Genomic DNA, 22952 nt, shown 5'->3' with positions numbered 1-22952 from the left:
CCACCAAGGTGGTGTGAGATGGGATGAATCTGTCTGAGTCCAAGGGTTTGTGCTCCAGCCTTCAGCCTCCAGTCTTCTGTCTACTTGTCTCAGAATCTCTGAATCTCCCTGACTGAGGCTTCTAGCTTATATGCTACACACTAATCATTATATCACTAGGAAACCATTACTTGTTGTAGGATTAAATAAATGCTAAACTAGATCTAACCATTGATTCCTTAATTCCACTTAGTACCTTGTTTCAAGTTATGTCCCATAACATCTCCTTGTAGGATTAAATCAATCATACTGAACCATGCTAAATTAGATAGCTATTGTCTCTATTAATTCCACTGACTTAGAACCTTGTAAGAATCCTTTGTTTCAAGTTCAGAGTTCTGGTCCATAACACCTAATGTATTATTGGTAGACTGTAAGCTGGTCTAACCATTCTGGAGAACAATTTATAATATGCTATATATTTTATTTTTGTTTTTTATCCCTCACAACATAGTTAATGTGGAACTGTATTTTGCATGTATTTTGTATTTTCGTTTATGTAATCATTATCTATTTCTTGCTTTCTCACTGGATGGAGAGAGAGAACTTGGAAGAGAAAATAAAAATTTAAAAGTTAATTTAAAACTTAGTTTAATTTAAAAAAGAAAAACAGGATGAGTGCAGAAGGGAAGGGAGGCCATTCTAGCAATAATCTGTTAAATATAAGAGAGAAAAGTGAGAAATAACATCAACATCTTGGTGTTTCCATTTGGAAAACTGAATAAGTGGTGCTCTCATGAACAAAAATAGTGAAGTCTACAGAAGATTTAGAGGGAGGGGAAGGTTGTTATTCCAGTGTTAAGTTTGAAGTGACAATGAGACGTTTATATCTTGGTATGTCAGGATATCAAGATATAGACTGCAGGTAGATTAGGCAGGTTTGAGAGAACTCATCTTTTCTAGAATCTTGCTGCCCTTACTTTTGAGTGTGGAGATCCCTTCTTCACCTACCCTTCATTATTTCATGGTGGTCTTGTACTGGATATTGAAGACATTGGACTTTCTTTCTCATCTCTCTTCCTTTCTCCCTGATCATTTTTTCTTGGAGCGAATTCACTATCTGGGTATAAATAGTTGCTCTCCTTTTAAGTAGTGCTGGACTTTTTGTCTTTCCTTGGAATTTGGGCTTTCTTCTTTCTGGAAGCTGTGTAGTTGGGGACCACAAGGCCTAGGTTTTTGTGAAACCCCTTTCTCAGCCTAGCCTTTCCTTATTGGTTTCATCAGGATCTCAGTTGCACCCATTCTGTTTCCCTTGTGAAATGCATTAAACTTCCAACCTAACACATATATTCATGGACCAGTAAACATCTTGGATCTTTCTCTGGCCCTTTTGCTTGTTCTCTCAATTTACTCTGTTTCCAACTGCATGTTCGAGGCCTTTCCCCAAGGAGATTTTAGTGAATGTCTAGGCCCTCTATCAGAAAGTGGTTATTATGCTTCATCCTAGGTCCTCTAGAATTGTGATTGGCTCTTAACATTAATCAGAGTTCATATGTATCATGTTGCTTATTTCATTCTTCATTATTTCATACAAATCTTCCAAAGTGTTTTCTGAAACTATCTGAGGCAATTTATTTTAAAGTGCTTTGCAAATCATAAAAATGTTAAATGTTAACCATGCGTTTTATGTCACATGGATTGCCATTCATGGTCTGGGGATGGAAGGATTAGAATAATATGATGTTAGAAATGGAAAGAACTTTGTAGTTCATTCATTTCAATCTCTATCATTTTAGAGACAAAATTGAGGTACAGAGTAATCCTATATCATAGGTAATGATGCAACTAAGACTCAGATCTAGGCCTTTTAACCCCCAAGTCCAATATCTTACCACAAGCCCAAATACTCTTTTCACTATACTATAATGAATATGTTGTCTCAAGTAGTACATAATAAACATTTTAAAATCACAGTTAATTTTTTCAGTTAACAAGCATTTATCTTCTCCCCTCTCTTGCCCTTTCCCCTCAATGAAATTGCATAGTCAAGCAAACTAGAGTTGCCATCTGCATCTTAAGTTCATTATCTCTCTGTCTTAGATTGGTAGTATGCTCCATCTTTGGTCCTTTGGAAACATGGTTTATCACATTGATCAGATTCTAAAATCTTTTAACTTATTTTTTTGGTAATATTATTGTATAAATTGTTCTGGTTCTTTTCACTTCACTGTATTGATTCATATAGGTCTTCCCAGTTTTCACTGAAGTTGTCCATGTTTCTTATGGTACAATAAGATGCATTACATTTGTATGATTAATTTATATGTCATATGTTAATATGTATACAAACATATAAACACATATTTATATGTCACATAATTTACTTAACCATTTCCCAATAGTTGGGTACTCCCTTAGCTTTCAGTTTTTCATTTCTATAGAACAACTGTTAATATATTATTTTTTATACATAAGGGTCTATTTCCTCTTTGAGATATAGACCTAGAGGTAGTATTATTGGGTCTAATTAGAATTTTAAAATACTATCCCATAATGATATTGTTTTGGCAGAGCTTAAATTAAAATTATTAGGGGATCAGAGTTTTAAAATAATAAGGAGCCGCATTCTCTGTCCTAGCACTTTTCTTCCCAATAAGAGAAGCCAGAATTGAGTTTTTCCATTTCAGTTATGAGAATTTCATCTCTAGGACACTTTAATTAGTAGCTTGGAAACTAGACTTGATGCCTGTATATGTTATTTAGGAGGAACCAGCAAACTCATTTTCAAATCAAATCTCACATGGGAAGAAGTACAGACAGAGAATCCTAAAGTTCAGAAAGGCCGTTACCACCCAGAAGATTGTATGGCTTTACAACGGGTTGCCATCCTAATTCCACATCGGAATAGAGAGAAGCATTTATTATATCTGCTGAAACATCTCCATCCATTCTTGCAGAGGCAGCAAGTGGATTATGGCATCTATGTCATTCATCAGGTAAGCAGTTATTAGAGTTGGTCCCTTTGATCTTACAAATCTATGTAGTCATCTTTGTAATTTTTCTTGAGTAAAATTGCTGTCATTCAACCTTTTTTGAGCAAAACTTCTATTTTTTTTAATCCCTCAAGGAGGGAAAGAAAATTCTTGTCCCATGGTATGTGGATTCCATTTGACTAAAATTTAGTAGATTTTACTGCTTCTTAAATAAACTTGCTGAGGAAGTATTAGGAGTGCTTTCTCGAATTGTCTTCCTAAACTATTGCAGTAGCCTCCTAATTGGTCTTTCCACTTCCTTTATCAACATCATCCAATCCATCCTTTATATGGTTACAAGAAAGATGTGGTCATATCACACCCATGCTCAAAAACTTGAGTGAGTTCTTGTTGCCTATCAAGCAAAGGTCATACTAAAAGTCTGACTAAATTCTCTCCCTAATATTCCTCAGAATATTTATTGCATGTCACATAAGCAGATATTTTCATCTTTTTTCATAATCAAGATTCATTATTATCTAAGTAAGGACTAGAGAGAAGCAATTATTTAATGGAATCGTTGTAGTGCCTTACAGTGTTCTGTGGCTTTGGAAGTACTAAACAAGCAGTCCCTACCACTTTGCATTTTGCCTTTCAGTAATTAGTTAAAATAGACCTACTGTTGACTTTTTGTTGCCATCATTCATACATTTAATTTTGCTGGTTCACCAGAATATCATCTAGTTAACTAGTGAAAGATTTCATTCTTCTTGAAAAAGTACAATGCAATGAATTTGTATACCAAAGCTTATAATATATTAATGTAAGATATAAGAGAAAGTCACGAACATTTTATGTATTTGTATATGTCACTAACAAAATGTGGAGGTGGAGAGATTGAGAGAAATACTATTTAGAATAATGAAAAAATATATTATTTGTGATATGTATACTGACTGGCTGTATGATCTTTTTACACAGAAAAGACTGGATTACATGATCTGCAAGGTCCTTATAGTAAAGAAATATATTCCTTTCAGTAAAATCCACCTTTAAGCTTTTCTGTAAAACGCTAAAAAATAATTATTCTGCATTTAAATACCCAAGGGAAAAATGAGTATTTCTATATATGCTGAACAGGTAAAAAAAAGATTACACATGGATTCACCAATTTATTACCGAGAGCTTGCCTTTTAAAAATTATTTAAAATTTTTTTGAATTCCAATTTTTTCTCCTTTTAGCCCCTTACCTAAAATTGGAGAAGGCAAGCAGTATGACATAATATGAAGTCATTCAAAACATTGCCATATTAGCCATGTTAAAAGAAAAGGCAAGAAAAAATAAAGAAAATGAAAAAAAGTCTGCATTCAAGTTCATCAGTTCTTTCTCTTGAGTCCTATGGAAAGTAGCTAAGTCTTGATCATCGCCATTATATTTTTGTTCCTTTGTACAATATTCTCTTGTTTCTACTCACTTCCCTTTTCATTGGTTCACAAATGTCTTTCTCAGTTTTTTCTGAAACTCTTCCCCTTCATAATTTCTTTTAGCACAGTTGTATTCCTCCATCACAATCATATATCATTTGTTCAGCCATTCCCCAGCTGATAGGCATCCTCTCTAGTTCTTTACCACCACAAAAAGAGTTACTATAATTATTTTTCTACACATAGCTCCTTTCTTTTTCCTTTTCTTTGATCTCTTTGGGATACAACCTAGTAGAGGTATTACTGATTGGAAGGAAATGCAGTTTTATAGCCTTTTGGCTAAAGTTCCAAATTGTTCTCCAAAATGGCTAGACCAATCACAACTCTATCAACAGTGTATTAATTCTAATTCTGCTTGCTTAAAAAAAAAAAAAAAAAAAAAGTATGAAATAAATTCAGCATGTTATCTTTGTCCTGAAAAAATTTTGAAAAGATCTGTTATTTATATCTTTCCAGAAAAGTAATTAAAAATCTCAGAAGTCAAGCAAAATTATCAGTAGTTTTAGTAGTTGTAATAGTGAAGATATTAGCTTTAGGCCAGGTGATTATAAAACAGTAGGGTTGGATTTTTGTTTAGTTTTTATTTTTTCAAAATTATAAATATAATACCAACAAATATAAACAAAATAAGAAGCAATATTTCAGGTAAAGAAAATAACTTTACCAAAAATAATAATATCTAATTTCCTCTGTCTTCTTTCAATCCTTTTTTACTTTGGCATATTTAAAGACATTTTTACTCTGTGTGTGTGTTTATAATAGTCAGAATGTATATTCTTCTGATACTTTGCTTTGCACTGCTTTGTATGAATTTTCCCTTATTTCTTTATATTCTTATTTGCCATTTGTGTAATAGTATTTCAGTATGTTTCTATGTCACAATTTATTTGGCTATTCACAAACATAAAGGCTGCTTCAATTTTTTTTTTTATTAAAAATGAAATGTCTATGAATATTTTTGTACAAAGATCTTTTTTTTCCCATTTAACGATGTCTTGAGGATAGAGTCCTGCAATCAGAATAACACAATAACTTTTTACTTCCTCTTATTAGATTGTTTTATAAAAAATATTGGTCCAATTTGTAATTTCATCAGTATCTAATAAGTGCTTGTGGCATAAAAATCTCTTCAGTATTCAATATCACAGTTTCAAATTATTTTAGATGATTTGATAGGTATAGGGCAGTATCCCAAAGCTGTTTAAATTTGCATTTTTATGATTTATTGAAATACTTGGATGATTTTCAAGGAATTATTAGTTATTTCTTATTAGCATTTTTCAAAAATTGTCTGTTAATATTTTCTCAGTCATTATGTGTAGCAGGTTCTACTCATAAATTTATATTGGGTACATCACAGTTACTAAAAGATTTTTTTCCCTCCCTTTGCACAGTATTTTTCTATACTTATATAATCAAGTCCATCTATTTTGTCTTTCAATATTTCCTTCCATTTATTCAATAAGGTAATAATTTTTTCTTCCTTCCAATTAAATCTTTGGAATGTTAAGATCTTTGTTCTAGTTGAAATTTATTGTTGCATGTGTCATAAAGCCTCGTCTAAAATTAATTTCCCCATGATACCTCCATCCAATTTTTTCAACAGTTTTTAGTGATTCCTTTCTTCAGCATTTTGTAATCTTTTTTTTTTTTAATTTTAAATTTTTATTATTATAGCTTTTTATTTACAAAACATATGAATGGGTAATTTTTCAACATTGACCCTTACAAAATCTTCTCTTCCAACTTTTCCCCTCCTTCCCCCCACCCTCCCCTAGATGGCAGGTAGTCCAATAAATGTAAAATATGTTAAAGTATATGTTAAATCCAACATATGTATACATATTTATGCAGTTATTTTGCTGCACAAGAAAAATCGAATCTAGAAAGAAAGGGAAAAAAAAAACCTGAGAAAGAAAACAAAAACAGCACTTTGTAATCTTGAATTTATCAAACACTGACCTATAATTGGTTCCATTTCTGTATTTTTGTCCATGGAGCATTTTTTCCCTTTCTGATCAAAAGGTATTGGATGAGTATCCATTTAAAGTACATTTGAAATATGGTTTTCTTCTCCATCAGGTTTATTCATAGTTCCCCCTTGATATTTTTGGGTCTTCATTAATAGAAGCTTCCTTCCTGGGAGGGAAGGACGAAAGGGTAAAGAAGAAAGGGAGGGAGGGAAGGAAGGGGGTGGGAAATGGAAGGGGGGAAAGGGAAGGAATATGCTCTTTTCTATTTTAGTGAGTTTTGCCATCATTTTTCCAAGATTTCCTTAGCTGAATTCACTTTTCATTATTTTTTCCTAGAATTTCATAGTTACATTCATTTCTTCTTTTTTAAATTTATTCTCTTACCCTTCTCCCCTATTTACATATTTTCCCCCCAACATTTCTTGCATCATTTCTTAAGTTTCTCCCCGTAGTGTTTTGATGTGCATTCATTCTGATGATTTTCCTTCTTTTTCTTAAGCTATAACAAAGATTTTAAAAATTTAATTTAATTTTTTTCAATTAACAATCATTGATTTTTTTCTCCTTCCTATCTCCCTTCTTCCTACTGGAAAAAGAAATTTTGTAACAAAATTTTTGTAACAATTGTATCTAGAAAAGCAAAATAGATTTCCATATTAGCAACATGCAATAATATGTGTTTCATTCTGCATGTTTATTTCATCCCCTTTTTGTTAGGAGGTAAGTAGCATTCTTCATTACCAGTTCTCTGGAATCATGATTGATCATCAAGGTGATCAGAATTCTCAATCTTTCAAAATTATTTTTACAATATTATATCCATTTAAAAAATTTTAGCAGAGCTCTTTTTTGTTTCACTCAACTTATTTTTGGTGAGGTTTAATTTTCTTATGGAAGTTTCTAATAATTGCATTTATTTTTTGTGTTCTTTTTGAAGGGGCATTATGAGGCTTCTGACTTTTCATGCTTCCTTCTTGCTTCTTCCTAAAGTTGTATTTTGTGTGTTGTGTATTCTTCATGGTCCATTGATGCCCTTTAATTGTGACATGCATTTATGTCCATTTTATAGAGCTTGAGACATTTTCTTTTACAGTTATGGAAGATTTATCATTGTTGTAACTTAGATTTGTGGATATTGTGAGCCACAAAGGATATTATTAGAATTACAGATCCAAAGTTAGAAGGACTCATAGCAGTCATCTAGTTTTTTAATTCTGAGTTTCTGTTAAGGTTTATAAACCCTAATTGTGACCTTGATGCTATTGAAAAATAAAATCTAGGGGCAGCTAGATGGCATGGTAAGATAAAGCACCAGCCCTGAAGTCAGGGGGCCTGAACTAAAATGTGATCTCAAACATTTAATGCTTACTAGCTGTGTGACCCTGGACAAGTCACTTAATAAGCCTCATAGCCCCATCCCCCCCAAAAAGAAAGAAAAATACAGTCTACTTTATAATCAACTCTGTTGCTTCTATAGACAAAGTAGCTTAAAGTGGGCACTGCCCAGATTTTTATGTTGTACCATCTAGTGAAATATTTAAACCTAAAATGGAAATACAAAATACAACTGTGATGTAGCAGTGTTTACGTTGGTAATGTTCTAAATTATTAATTTTTAAAATTTTGCTTTTTAAAAAACAATATTTTATTTTTCCTCAATTACATATAAAAACAATTTTTAGAGGGCACTAGGTGGCTCAGTGGATAGAGCACCAGCCCTGAAGTCAGGAGGGCTCGAGTTCAAATGAGACCAAAGCCACTTAATACTTTCTGGCTGTGTGACCCTGGGCAAGTCACTTAACCTCAATTGCCTCAGGGGAAAAAAAAGGAATAAAACAATTTTTAACATTCATGTTTCATTTTCTCCCTCCTTCCTCCTATTCATTGATAAGACAAAGAATTTGATATAGGTTGTACGTATTTCCATTTTAGTGATAACATGAAAGAAAATACAGACCAAAATAAAAACCCAAGAAAAATAAAGTTAAAAAAAAATAATGCTTTGATCTGTACTTACCAACTTTTTCTCTGGGGATGGATTGCATTTTCCACCATAAGTCCTTCAGAGTTGTCTTGGATCATTGTATTGCTGAGAATGGCCAAGCCATTCATAGTTGATCATCTTACAATACTGTTATTTCTGGGCATGATGTCCTCCTGGTGTTAGTCATTTCACTTTCCATCAATTCATGTGTCTTTCCGAGATCATCCTGCTCGTCATTTCTTACAGCACAATAGTATTCCATCACAATCATATATCATAAATTGTTCAACCATTCCCCAACTGATGGGCATCTCCTAAATTTCCAGTTCTTTGTCACCAGAAAAGAGCCACTATAAATATTTGGGCATAGTTCCAAATTGCTCTTCATGATGGTTGAATCAGTTCACAATTTTACCAACAGTACATTAGTGTTTCAGTTTCCTCACATCTCCTCCACTATTTCTCACTTTCCTTTTCTGTCCTGTATGTTTCTCTAATCAATAGTGATTTAAATAATTTTTTTTTCATGTTGCTATAGATAGCTTTGATTTCTTAATCTGAAAACATAAGTTTTGATTATTTGTTATTTGAGGAATGACCCTTATTTTTATAAACTTGACTCACTTCTCGGTATATTTGAGAGAGAAATTTGCCTAAAATTTTTTTTTACAATTATGATCCCTCCCCCCACTTTTTATTTTATTCTATCTTTGTTGTACATAGACTTCAGGTTAAGAATATCTAATAAAGTGTTAGCTACAAATATTCAATTAAAATTTAATCTCTCCTTTCACTTTGTCCCTCCTCAAAAGTATTTTGCTTCTGGTTACTGCCTGTTCCAGTCCACCCTCCATCTAATTACCCTTTATAAGCACTTCTCATATCCTCTTCCCCTCCTACTTAACTTTCCTTATCTTTTTTTTAACTTCACTAAACATTATTGCTATTAAATAAATGTTATGATTTAGGAAAAATGGTTCAAAATTGTAAATTTGGTAATTACTGTTCTGTTCTTTGTAATACTACCAGGCTGGAGATGACAAATTTAACAGAGCCAGACTCCTGAATGTTGGCTACCTAGAAGCCCTTAAGGAAGAAAATTGGGATTGTTTTATCTTCCATGATGTAGATTTGGTACCAGAGAATGACCTAAACCTCTACATGTGTGATGCTCATCCAAAACACCTGGTGGTTGGCAGAAACAGCACTGGCTACAGGTAGGAGTGGAGTTTATCTTTTTAAGCTCTTTTCTGATGTCTTTTAATTTTAGTATCTTCCCTCTGAATTGTGAACATAATTGTTTTCCTATGGTCTCTAAAGTATGAGCTCCATGAGAATGTCTTTTGCTTTTCTTTGTATTCCTAGCCCTTAGCAAGGTGAAACTCAATAAATGCTTATTGATTGACCAAGGTCTTTCAGGATAATGTTGTAAGTCAATTTAACCAATAATGGAACTCAATCAGGAGTGGCTAGGCATTATCCATTTAACAGTAAAGGGATTTGAAAATGTGGAAAGTGAGCCCATAAAAACTGGAGGGATCAGAAAGATTAGTTAATTCAAAAGTGGACAAATGGGGGATAGACACAATATGGTACTATTCACATAAGTTTTTTAAAAAAAAATTTTAATAGTAGTCTTTTCTTTATTAATTTATTTTATTTGAAAAAATAGAATAAGAGAAAAAAGTAAAACAGAAAAGAAATATAAAACAAGACAAAACAAAAGAGAACATTGTCATATGCCCTGCAGAATATTAGGGAAGATTCAAACTATATAACAATAAATTACCCAGATCAAGAAAGGTGTAGGTTTTTAATTTTCAAAATATATGCAAAGATAGTTTGAATATTTATCTTTGCAAAACCTTGTATTTCAAAATTTTCTCCCTCCCACCTCTCTTCTCTAGACAGCAAATAATCCAATATAGGTCAAACATGTGCAATTCTTCTTAATATATTTCCACATAATTATGTGGAATTTCACATAATTTCCACACAATTATTCACATAATTGTTTTTTAAAACTTGGTTAAATTTAATTATAATATTTGTAGCTAACAGTTTAAAACTTTTATTTTTCATACAAATTGTTTTATGAATCATATTAAGAGAGAACTTAGAACAAAAGGGAAAAATCATGGGAGAAGGAAAAAAAAACAACAGGAGAAAAGAAGTGAATGTAGCATGTGTTGATTTACATTCAGTCTCCATAGTTCTTTTTCTGGCTGTAGATGCAGATAACATTTTATTAGAATTTCTTAGCCTGGGGTCCATGGGCTCTGCAGACAGATTTCAGAGGATTTGTGAAGTTAGGTGGAAAAAACAAACAAAATGAATCTTTATTTTTACCACCCTCTTAACTGAAATTTGTCATTTCTTTCAATGATTAAAAATCTTATTCTGAGAAGAGATCCACAGTCTTCCAGACTGCCAGAGGGAGCCCCAAAACAACAGAATGGTACATTGGACCAGCTAGGTGGTGCAGTGGCTAGAATACTGGCCTTGGAGTCAGAAGGATGTTCAAATCTGGCCTGGGATACTTACTAGCTACATGAACTTGGACATTTAACCTTAATTAACTCACCCCTAAAACCTTCCTCCCCCCCAATTTTTTTAAACCAATGAAACAAAATTGAATGAAGCACCGAGGGTGCTTGTGGTCAGTATTAAGGGTAAAAGGAAGGGCCAGATGATTAGACCCCTTGGAAGCAGGGCCAGTCTTTTAAGCCTACTTTCTGTGATCTTTTCCTTCTGTGGATCTTTTTTGAATATTAGAACTATCAAGAGTGCATCTTCCCCACCCCTTGGGCAAAAAATAAATTTATTAGGAGATGACCTCATATCTCTTCCTTGTCTTGAACAGTCTGGCCTTAGTGTCTCTTCCCAGTGTTTTAGCCTCTTGTTATTTGATCTCCTAAGAGATAGCATTTGTTGCCTCCTGATCTTTCATGCCTGATTTTGCAGGTGTGAAATCCCTCAAACAGCTGTCATTGCAGTTATACGTTCAACTGATTGATTGTTGTCTCCTGCTGTGGGCCATCTGCTTTATACACATGGAAATATATTCAATTTCCACAAGTGGTATATACACGGCATTCACCCCGCTACACTCCCCCTCACAAGCAGCTAAAACACAGCTCCATCCTGAGAGAAATGATGGCTTGATTATTACTGGTTATCCTCCATAGGGTGACCAGCATCCATCACCTTGTACAGGGCCAGCACCTAGATAGTGGATTGCTAGGCCCTACCTTGGCATAGTTGGACATCTGGTTCTCACTCTTCCAGCCTGGAATGGTTTTACAAGGCATCCAGAACCCCTTAGGGATGAGGAGTCTGGAGCAGGTATGCCCCTGAGGGGACATTCAGCTTCCATCTTGGGTAGGGTAGGTGGGTGGGTGATGGTAAGGGGAGCAAAAGGGAATTCATATTTTTGGCTGGGGTCAGGGTATTTTTCAAAACTTAAAAAAAACAAACAAACAATTATTTATTTTTTTCTTCTTTTTAATGTATTTCTGTGCCTCCTTCCCCTTCCAACTCCCACTTCTTTTCCATGAGTGGGTTGAAGGGGCAGGGAAATAAAAATAAAATCCTCATTAAAAATCTGCATAGCCACACAAAACAAATTCTCACATTGGTCATATCCAAAACGTATCTTTCTCATTCTATATCTTGATAGCATGCTTTATCATTACTTTGGAATCATGGTTGGTCATTGCATTTTTTTTTCTTTTGATTTTTCTAACTGTACTAATTGCTGGTGATGTGGAGTTGGATTTTCATGGAAGTATGCCCCTTTTGTGATATTTGCAGTTATTAATTAGTTAATTAAATTAACAAAGGAGATATTCCCTAAGGGACAATTGAGCATAATAATCATCAATATAAATATCCAGATACTTACCTAGACATCCACATAATACATATATACATACATATATGTACAAGCATGCAAAAAAGAAAATGAATAGGTATGATGGTGCCTTGAATGAGGGAGTGAATAGATTAAAAAGGTAAGTAAAAGTTGGGGGTTGTTTGAGACTAAGAAAATTGATAGTTTGACATCCAAACATGTATAGGATATTAGTAAGGAAAGCACAGGATGTATATGGTGCTGGTTGGGAATAAGTTTGCTTTTTACTTATTTCCCCCCCATGCTTTGTTTTTACCTACAGATTGCGTTATAAGGGATATTTTGGAGGTGTTTCTGCTCTAACAAGAGACCAGTTTTACATGGTGAATGGATTCTCCAACAACTATTGGGGCTGGGGTGGAGAAGATGATGACCTCAGAATCAGGTGAATCAACAAAGAACACAGCCCTCTTTGTGGCCTAGCATAGGGATATGATCTGATCTGATAATTATATATGACATATAATTATATGATGATTTTATATATATATATATATATATGTACATATATGAGTATGTATATATGTGTGTGTGTATATATATATATATATATATATATATATATATATATATATATATATATATATATAAAATATTATTGTTAGCCATTCTTAGCTCTATAACATGGACTGCTGCAAGAGATTTTGGATCCTTATGTATAGTGACTCGGGGATGTCAGATTAGAATAGGGAACTGTTTACATTCTTGCTGTTCCTTTCCTGCTTCCCTTCCCCAATTCAATTCAACTCTGCCTTTCATAAAATGGGTACTTAATTTGTCTATGTGTTTAGGGTTTGGGAATTCAAACAGGAAAAATTACCAAATTATCATGATGTTATGGATGGAAATTGGACTTATATGTGGGTTCAAATCTTACTTCAGACATTTACTACCTGTGAATTCTAGGCTTCATCTATAAGATGAGAAGGCTGGATTTGATGGCCTCTAAGATCCCTTCTTACTCTAAATCTATGATTCTGTGAACACAGTTCCTTCCATTAAAAGACTTAGTTTTTTGGGGATTATACAACATATTTTTAAAAATAATATTTTATTTTTTTCTGAATAACATTTAAAAAAATTTTAACATTCATTAATGAATCATGTTGGGAGAGTAAAATCAGAACAAAAATTGGAACTGTGGGAGAGATTTAAAAAAACAACCACAGAAAACAAATAAACATAGCATGTGTTGATTTACACTCAGTCTCCTTAGTTCTTTTTCTGGATGCAAATGGCATTTTCTCTTGGGATTACTTTGGATCACTGAACCACTGAGAAGAACCAAATCTTTCATAATTGGTCATCACATATTCTTGCTGTTATTGTATATAGTGTATTCCTGGTTCTGCTTGTTCCTTTCAGCATCAGTTTATGCAAACTGATTTTGCATAATCAGACGTTATCATCCCTTTCTAAAATCAACTTTGTCACTTTTTTTAAAAGAACAATAATATTCCATTAATGTTCATATACCACAATTTGGTCAGTCATTCCCCAATTGTTGGACATCCATTCAGTTTCTAATTTCTAGCCACTACAAAAAGGGCTGCCACAAACATTTTTTTTTGCACATACAGGTGCTTTTCCATCCTTTAAGATCTCTTTGGGATATAAGTTCAGTAGTAACATTGTTGGATCTAAGGGTTTGCACAATTTGATAGCCTTTTAGGTATAGTTCCAAATTGTTCTCTAGAATGGTTGGATTATTTCACAATTCCACCAACAATGCATTAGTGTGATAAGTAATTTGATATAGATTTTACATGTATAATTATATAAAACATATTTCCATATTAGTCATATTGTGAAAGAAGACATAGACTCCCCCCCCCCCAAAAGGAAACAAACCATGAAAAAATAAAGTAGAAAAATCTGCATTCAAACTCTATCAATTCTTTCTCTGAAGTTAGACAACATTTTTCATTGTGAGCCCTTTGAAATTCTTAGATCATTGTATTTCTGAAAATAGCTAAGTCATTTACAATTCATCACTGCACAATATTGTTACTCGGTACAATGTTCTCCTGGTTCTCTCATTTCACTTTGCATTAATTCATCTAAGTTTTTACAGGTTTTTCTGAATGCTGTGGTATGTGATTGTAATAGAATATTGTTATGCTATAAGAAATGGCAATCAGAATGACTTCAGAAAAACATTTTTAAAATAAATATGACCCAAAGTAGAATTCAGGGAGGAGAGAGAGTTGGGGGATAGTGATAGACAGAAAAAAGAAGAAAGGTAAAGAACGTCAATGATCATTAAAAAATAAAGAGGAGAGAGCAGAAATTCAAAAAGGTACACAGAGAAGCAGAACATTTTCAATGTTAAAAGTAAAACAAACTGTATCTTGTGTAAATTCATGTTTCACATGCAGCCTTCTTTTTATACTCTTCTTTGTAAAAGGAAATAGCTATTTCTTGTTATTTCTCAAATATATACAGATAAAAAGGAAAAATTAAGAAAAGGAATAGAGAGTAATAGTGACAATCAGTAATATTTATGTTGTGCTCATTATGCGCTAGGCATTGTGCTAAGTATCCTGCAATTATTATTGTGCTTTATACTCATAACAACCCTTGAAAGTAGGTATTCACCATTTTATATATGGGGAAACTGAAACTGGAATTGAATTCCAGACCAGTGTTTTATTTACTGCTCCATCTAGCTTTCTGGAGAGAGAAAGCAAGAACTATTTTATTTTATTTTAAATTTTCAGTAGTATTTTATTTTTCCAAATACCTGTAAAGATAGTTTTCAACATTCGTTTTTGTAAGACTTTGTGTTCCAAATTTTTCTCCCTCCCTCTCTTACTCCTCCCCCCTCCCCAAGGCAGCAAGCAATCTAATACAGGTTAAATATGTAGTGCTTTTATTTTAAAGATGGAGAAAACTAAAGCACTGAATTGTGTCATTATCATCAAGCTTTGTGAGATTTCTCCTTAAAGCTCACTTAGTATTACATTGTGCCTTTCTTTTTGTAGGGTGGAGATACATGGGATGAAAATATCTCGGCCACCTCCTTCTATAGCCAAATACACAATGATTTTCCATACCAGAGATAAGGGCAATGAGGAAAATTCAGAAAGGTAAGCTTTGGGTCTGTAATTGTAAAGAAAATGAATTTTCTAATGAATCCATTAATTCAGGATTGTGTTTAAGGCAATGAGGAAGAAAATCAGCTCTTCCAACTATTAATAAGATCACAATGAAAGTATCTACTTCTGTCTTTTCAGGGAGCATCGTTTTCCTTCCCTTTCCCACTAAATTGATCTTTTCCCAGCAGTTAGTCAACTAGCATTTATTAAGTACCTAAATGCCAGGCCTTATACTGAGAGCTGGAAATTGTTTATTTGTCTGTCTTTGTTGTAAAGGTTGTACAGGGTTACCTGTCCCATAGAGCCTTCTGGACCCATTGGCAAGATATAGATCAGGCAGCAGGAGGATTTCAGAATGACCTGGAGAGACTTATGTGAACTGATGCTGAGTGAAGTGAGCAGAACCAGGAGAACACAATATACGGCAAAAGCAAGATTATATGATGATCAGTTCTGATAGACATGGCTCTTTCCAACAAGAGATGATTCTGGCCAGTTCCAATGATCTTACGATGATGAGAGCCATCTAGGACTGTGGGAACTGAGTGTGGATCACAACGTACTATTTTACTTTTTTTGTTTGCTTTTTTTTTTTTTTTCTTCTAATTTTTTCCTCTTTGATCTGATTTTTCTTGTATGAGATGATAATAATGTGTCAATATATCTAGAAGAATTGCGCATGTGTAACATATATTGGATTACTTGCTGTCTGAGAGGCAGTGGGAGAATGGGCAGAGAAAAATTTGAAACACAAGATTTCTAAGGGTGAATGTTGCAAATTATCTCTGCATGTATTTTGAAAATAAAAAGCTAAAAAAAGGTATAGATCAGAACAAAAGGAGATGGTCTTAGATAGTAGATTACAGTAAGAGACCATGGCCTTTTGAAACTAAGGTTTTCAACAGGTCAAAAATCTGACAGAAGCTGGACTCATTCAGTGATTTTAGGCTAGGTAAGAAATGAGGCTGAGAATGGCCTTTGGAACTGGGAACACAAAAAAGAGCAAAAAAACAGACCCTCTTAAGGAGCTCACTTTTTAATGTAAGTGATAGCATGCAAATAGCTATATGTATAAACATGATTTGTATTTGATTAATTTGGGGTAGTCTCCGAGGAAAGGCCCTGAGATTTAAAAGGCTTTACTTTTTTATAATGGCTTTTTTTTCCCTCTCTGCTACTTTGCTATTTTATTATATTTAACAAATTTTTAATAATAGTTTTTATTTTTCAAAAATACATGCAAAGATAGTTTTCAGCATTCACTTCTGCAAAACCCGTGTTCCACATTTTTCTTCATACCTCCCCATCTTCTCCCTCCCCTAGGCAGCAAGTAATCCAGTATAGTTAAACATGTGCAATTCTTCTAAACATATTTCCACACATACCAGAATGTGAAAGAAAAACCAGATCAAAAGGGGAAAAAATGAGAGGGAAAAAAGGTAAACAACAAGGGCGTGAAAATATTATGTTGTGATCTATATTCAGCTCCTGGATTCAGATAACTCTGTCCAATAGACTTGGAACTGGCCTGAATCACCTCCTTGTTGGAAAGAGCCACGTTCATCAGAATTGATCATCACCTAATTTTATTGTTGCTGTGTACAGTATTCTCTTGGTTCTACTCACTTCACTTAGCATTGGTTCATGCAAGTTTCTCCAGGCCTTCCTGAAATTAGAAAGACTTCTTTTCATTTTGAAGAAGGTACTAATTTATGTAAGACTTTAAAGAAGGCAGGAAACAGAGAAGAAGAGGAAGAACATAACAAACATTTAAGGACAGCCAGTGAAAAGTGCTGGAAGATACTAGTAAACAAGATTCTGAAATGAACTCCTTCCTAATTTTTTCATTTCAGACCCCATCATGTGTTTTTATAATCTAGAATATTTTATAGGGATTAGGAGGAAGGATTGGACCTGTGATCTCATTATATTGAGAACCTCCTTTGACTACTGTAGATTCAATTTATAGCCTTTGGGAGTTACCTGGAAATCAAGGGGTTAAGTCTCTTGTCCAGTTTACACCAGTGAGACTTGAAACCATGGCTTTCTTTCTGTCCCATTGTGCAGGAGTGCAAAGTAGAATCTACCAGAAATAGTTGAATTCAATAGTTATTTAAGAATGTTTGCAAACTTTGTTCAGGAATCTTGGCAGGAATCGAGACTAATATCTGGAAATATAATTCTGTATGACCTTATCTTTTTCACTTTTTTTTTTTTTTTTTTTTTAATCTTTAGGATGAAGCTATTAAAGCAGGTGTCACGAGTCTGGCAAACAGATGGACTGAACTCTTGTTCCTATAACCTGCTGTCTGTGAAACACAATCCTTTATATATCAACATCACAGTGAATTTTCTTGTGACTTCATAATTCTACATTATTTTACTGAGGTTTTTTTTGGGGGAAAGATAGAACGTCCAGTTGCAGTAGTTATTGAATGTCTGGAAATTTTGAACTTGACATTCCCTACAACCCTTTTTGCCTCTTTCACCATGGAGTGGACACCATGAAAAGCTGTCTCCTGGATGTGACTAGTTTGAATTTTTCCTTCCTATTTTTCTGAAAAGCATTGCTGATGACAGTGAAAGGAATAAAGTTATTGGAATAGGAAAGTTTTCTTACAGATGAGCATATACAAGAATGAGAAGGCCCTTTGTAGCGCAGTAAGAGCTGTTCAGGAGCATTTCTTGAAAGTGAATTGTCAGGGCCAGTTAAGTGGCTCAATTGATTGAGCACTGGCCCTAGGAGTCAGGAGGACTCAAGTTCAAATTTAACTTCAGACACATAACATTTATGAGCTGTATGATCCTGGGCAAATTGCAAAAAAAAAAGAAAATAAAAAGAATTGTCTAGATTTGGAAAAATGAGAACTCAGGATCAGAAGTTATGGGCTGTAGGAAATAGCATGGCCATATTGTCAAAAGGGTCAGTACTGTTCTTGGGAACAACAGAAAGGTAGATAGATGAGGACCCATAGATGAGACAGATTTAAAGATGTCTAAGGGGAAGAGCATCAGGTAGAGGAGTAAGGAGAAACAAAGGTACTAGAGAGGGAAAGTATAACAGATGTCACTGGAATAGAAATGAGTACCTGAGCAAAGATACAAGACAGCCCGTTTACGGAAGAGGTAGCAGTAGGGAAAATGGGGTACAGTTTATTCACATATTTCCTACCTCACATAACTATTCTCTTCTGCTTCTCTGGGGTGCAGATAAGTCAAATAAGGTAGCACTCCGAGTAGAATGAGACAATCCTTCTGAAGAGGAAACTTCTTTAAAAAATCAACTCTTCATTTCCCTCTGTTATCTCCCTTTCATACATACTTTTGCCACCTCATTATCTGAATTTTTTTTTTTTAGTACTCAGATCATTTCCCTTTCTCTTTAGTTTATTAGTTCATTTTTCTGGACTAGTAGCTATTCCTAATTTTGAGTTTGGTTTTTTTCTCCCTGATTTGTTCTGTAATTGCTTAGCTCTGCATTTTCCCAGGCCTTCTCTAATGAACTCCATACACATTTCCATTTATTGAAATCCTTTCCCCTCTAGGGCCTCATTCAAGTGCTACCTCTTGCAAAAAAAACATTCTGCTGCTGCTCATCAGCTGAAAGTCATTTCTCCCTTACATTTTCAGAACACTTTGCCTGATCTCTTTTGCTCTTTTCCCATTCTAATGGCATTACATTTAGAGGCACAGAACTTTTGTTTCAGGCTTTTGAAAACTGTGCAACCTTAATCAGGCCACACTTTCATTTAAATAAGAGGTTTCCATTTTTCTTATTTCTTTCTTTTTTTAAATAGTTTGTTTTTCAAAATACATGCATAGTTTTAATACATGCTAAACCTTATATTCCAAATTTTTTCTCCCTTCTTTCCTCCCACTCTTCCCCTAGGCATCCAATATACGTTAAACTCGTGCAATTTTTCTATACACATTTCCATATTTATCATTTGCACAAGACAAATCATATCAAAAAGGAAAAAAATGAGAGAAAAAGAAAGTTAATAACAACAACAACAAAGATGAAAATACTATGTTGTGAGCTACACTTAGTGTCCACAGTCTTCTCTCTGGATGCAGATGGCTCTCTTCATCACAAGTCTATTGGAAATGCCATAAGTCACCTCATTGTTGAAAAGAACCACTTCCATCAAGAATCGATTGTCCACATAATCTTGTTGCCATGTACAAAGATCTTCTGCTTCTATTCACTTCACTTAGCATCACTTCATGTAAGTGTCTCTAGGCCTCTCTGAAATCACCCTGCTGATCAACTCTTATAGAAAATAAGATTTCATAACATTCATATAAACTAACTTATTCAGCCATTGTCCAATTGATGGGGCATGAACTCAATTTCCAGTTTCTTGCTATTACAAAAAGGACTACCAAGAACATTTTTGCACATATGGGTCCCTTTCCCTCCTTTAAAATTTCTTTGAGGTATAATCCCAGTAGAGACACTTCTGGGTCAAAGGGTATGCACAGTTTGATAGCCCTTTGGGCATAGTTCCAAATTGCTTCCCAATTGCTCCCCAGAGATATTAGTATTCCATCAATCCTGCTTTCAAACTCAATGTTTTCTCACATCTCCTTCAATATTCATCATTATCTTTTCCTATCATCTTAGAATGGCTTGAACTCATATACATTTGAGTCAGTTCTCTATGTATTTAGAAATGAGGCCTTTATCACAACCCTTGGATGTAAAAACAAAAAAATGTCCCCCAGTTTTCTACTTCCCTTCCAATCTTTTCTGCATTGGTCTTGTTTGGACAAAAACTTTTTAACTTAATCAAAATTATCCATTTTGCATTTTATAATATTCTCTAGTTCATGCTCCACAGGATGTTGTGGATCTACAGATCTGCAGTTCTAAATTTGATTCTACCTTATCATACTCATTTGTGCATCTCTTGTACCTGCTGTTAAATTCTTGAGGGTAGGGATTGTGACAATTTTTGTTTTTGTTGAGTTGAATCATCTTTTTTTTTTTTTTTTTGCAATTTTTCTTCATCCTCACTCAAATTCAGTTTTCTGGATTTTTCTTTATCTGCCACTTTTTGATTACAGGCCTGGGTATAGTTCCATGCAGCTTAGAGGAGCTTCTACCTTCTCATATCAATTGAGGAATTATTCCATTGGTCTTACCAAAGGGGCTGATGTGGTTGTTATTATTACTGTTTTAAATTAAGCAGCCAACAGCACTTGTCTGGGGAGTTTTCATCTACTATTAATAATATAACATGTTGCCTATTAATTTTTCTAGATATTTTTAATAAAAAAACTTTTTTACATGAAGTTTTAGAATCAACAGTAAATGTGTTATAACCACAAAGTATGTCCAAAGTGACTTTTGGAGACAATATTTTAGTATTTCAAAAGATCTGTGTTTTTGTCAGTTATTATCTAATGATGCAGAGCATAACCTTTCCACATTTGTGTGTGTGTGTGTTGTTTTTTTTTGGGGGGGGTGTAGTTTTCTGTATTTTAAAAAAAATCATTACTTAAGTCTAACCTTCTGATGATAAGTCCTCCTCAAACATAAATCCAAGTTGGTACTTACCTTGGGCAGTAGACAACAAAGTTCATTCATTGCTGAGCCTTCTCAGAAAGCCTTTATAAAGTGAAACTTGACAGCAGTTACCAGAGCTTGGGTTCTGGTTCTTCTAGGGTTATTTTGAAACCTCATTGCAGTAATAAAAGTCAAGGAAATAGCTCACTTGATCTGCTCACATCAGCGTGGTGTGCTTAAAGAATCATCCTGTTGATTGAATATATTTATCCTTTGGGTGAAACATTGTCTAAAACTAATGTTTTCCTGCTAAAATCTCCAGGGCTATCAGAAAGCTTTATGCTTTAGAGAGAGTCAGATAGTAGAGTTCCATGATGAGAGAGAGTATTCTCAGGTTTTCTGTTCATAGCTTCCTATTTCTATATTTCCATCTTAAATTCAGTTTAGCTATTATGTAATTATCACCTCTTCTAGGCACTCTTCTCTGATGATTTTCTACCACTGTCTGGCTCATCTGTCTATATGCTTTGAGGGAATAAGTATCCTTTTTCATATTCAAACCTATTTTTCCAGTGCCTGCTTTTTAAATACCTCCAGTGGGCAATGGATTATGGATTAACTTTCCTTTTCCTCTGTTGCAGGGTTTTTTTGTTTTTTTGTTGTTGTTATTGTTGTTATTAATCATGTTTTTGGTGAGTGAAGTTAATGTTCAGCAATAGAAAGACATTTCAATCTTCCATGTGACAAATATTCTGTTGAAACAATTCTGTTGAATAACATTGGATTCAATCAGGTTTATAACATTATTCAACTCTTATAAATTAATTCACTTAAATCACATTGAAGCCAAGGACATCAGGAGTATGACTGCTCCCCAGAGATATTAGTGTTCCATCAATCCTGCTCTCACCTTGGCCTACAACCATCATCCAGGAAAATAAGCCTGTGGAAAAGGGGAATCTGCCGTCCTCTCCCACCATTTCCAAACACCTGCCAACCACAGGAAAGACAAGCCAGCCTGGCCAAACAGGAACAGGAGATACCATGTTTCAGGTGGATTACAGCACTGCCACTTCCCTTTGGACTTTGATGGGAACAGCCTAAGATCCAGAGTCCAAAAGTCTGGGGGATTACAATGCCAAGACCTGCTTCCAGTCTGGTTATAATTGACTCAGGAAGCAGCTTTGGCTAGAAGGTTACCATGAGAGCTAATATTCCTGGAACTCCCCTTAATTCCTATAATTCCTTGAGTTATCTAACCAGTCATAGGTGTAGGTTTCTCCCTTTCCTTTAAAGCCACACCACTTCTTTTCCCCAGTGCCCTAGCTAAATTGGTTTTCTATTGTCCTTAAAAGCAAAAAACAAAACAAAACAAAAAACCCAAAAACCAACCAAAGAAACCTTGTGTTAATTGTCTATTTCAAGGCTTCTTAAGTGGAAAAAGTTTGATCCCTTTTCATTCAAGGAATTTTTATGTGACCCAGACATAAAGATATATAAAGTAGGTAAAAAAAATCAAACATTTATTGGTAATAAATTATAATTACACAACCCTATGTTACATGACTCCTTGTGGGGTTATGACCCAATGTTTAAGAAGCTGGGGGGTCTATTTGGGGGTGAGGTTTTCAGAAGACTTGAGTTTATATGAGAGACATTCACGTATTTCAGCTTCTACAAGGTAGTAAAATATTCACACAAGAACTCTCACATACCAATGGACTAGGATCCCTAGAGTTCCTTTTGCAATAGTAGCTTCCCTAAAGGATTTTTAATATGCATCCGTTGGCACTTTGGACATCAGTACATCACCAGATTTTTTGCCTCTGACAGCCATTTGGTATAAGCTGTTCTTCTGATCATGAAGACTGCAGGGTGGTTTTTTAAATGCCAGAAAAAGGAAGAAGTTCCGTAGCACGCCAATGCTGGTAACTGGCAGCAGCAGCAGCAGCATCCTAGTGACGGTGTTGATGTGGAATTTAGGTTATGATGAAAAATTAAATAATGAGCCGATGTGTTTGTGCCTAATTGGGAAT

The 22952-nt window shown here is 34.3% G+C and overlaps 1 protein-coding gene across 1 annotated transcript in view; it reads left to right on the top strand.

Annotated features, from left to right (window-relative positions):
• Positions 1-20702, top strand: part of B4GALT4 (beta-1,4-galactosyltransferase 4) — a 38131-nt gene extending 17429 nt beyond the window's left edge. The window contains exons 3-7 of the mRNA XM_074301304.1: positions 2743-2975; positions 9423-9610; positions 12569-12691; positions 15291-15395; positions 17640-20702. Coding sequence (XP_074157405.1) covers positions 2743-2975; positions 9423-9610; positions 12569-12691; positions 15291-15395; positions 17640-17772 — 782 coding nt within the window. The 3' untranslated portion in view covers positions 17773-20702. The remainder of the gene's footprint in view (positions 1-2742; positions 2976-9422; positions 9611-12568; positions 12692-15290; positions 15396-17639) is intronic.
• The last annotated feature ends 2250 nt before the right edge of the window (positions 20703-22952 follow it).

This window comes from Sminthopsis crassicaudata, chromosome 3, assembly GCF_048593235.1.
Source record: "Sminthopsis crassicaudata isolate SCR6 chromosome 3, ASM4859323v1, whole genome shotgun sequence".
Classification (NCBI taxonomy): domain Eukaryota; kingdom Metazoa; phylum Chordata; class Mammalia; order Dasyuromorphia; family Dasyuridae; genus Sminthopsis; species Sminthopsis crassicaudata.
This window is presented reverse-complemented; position numbering and strand designations above follow the sequence as displayed.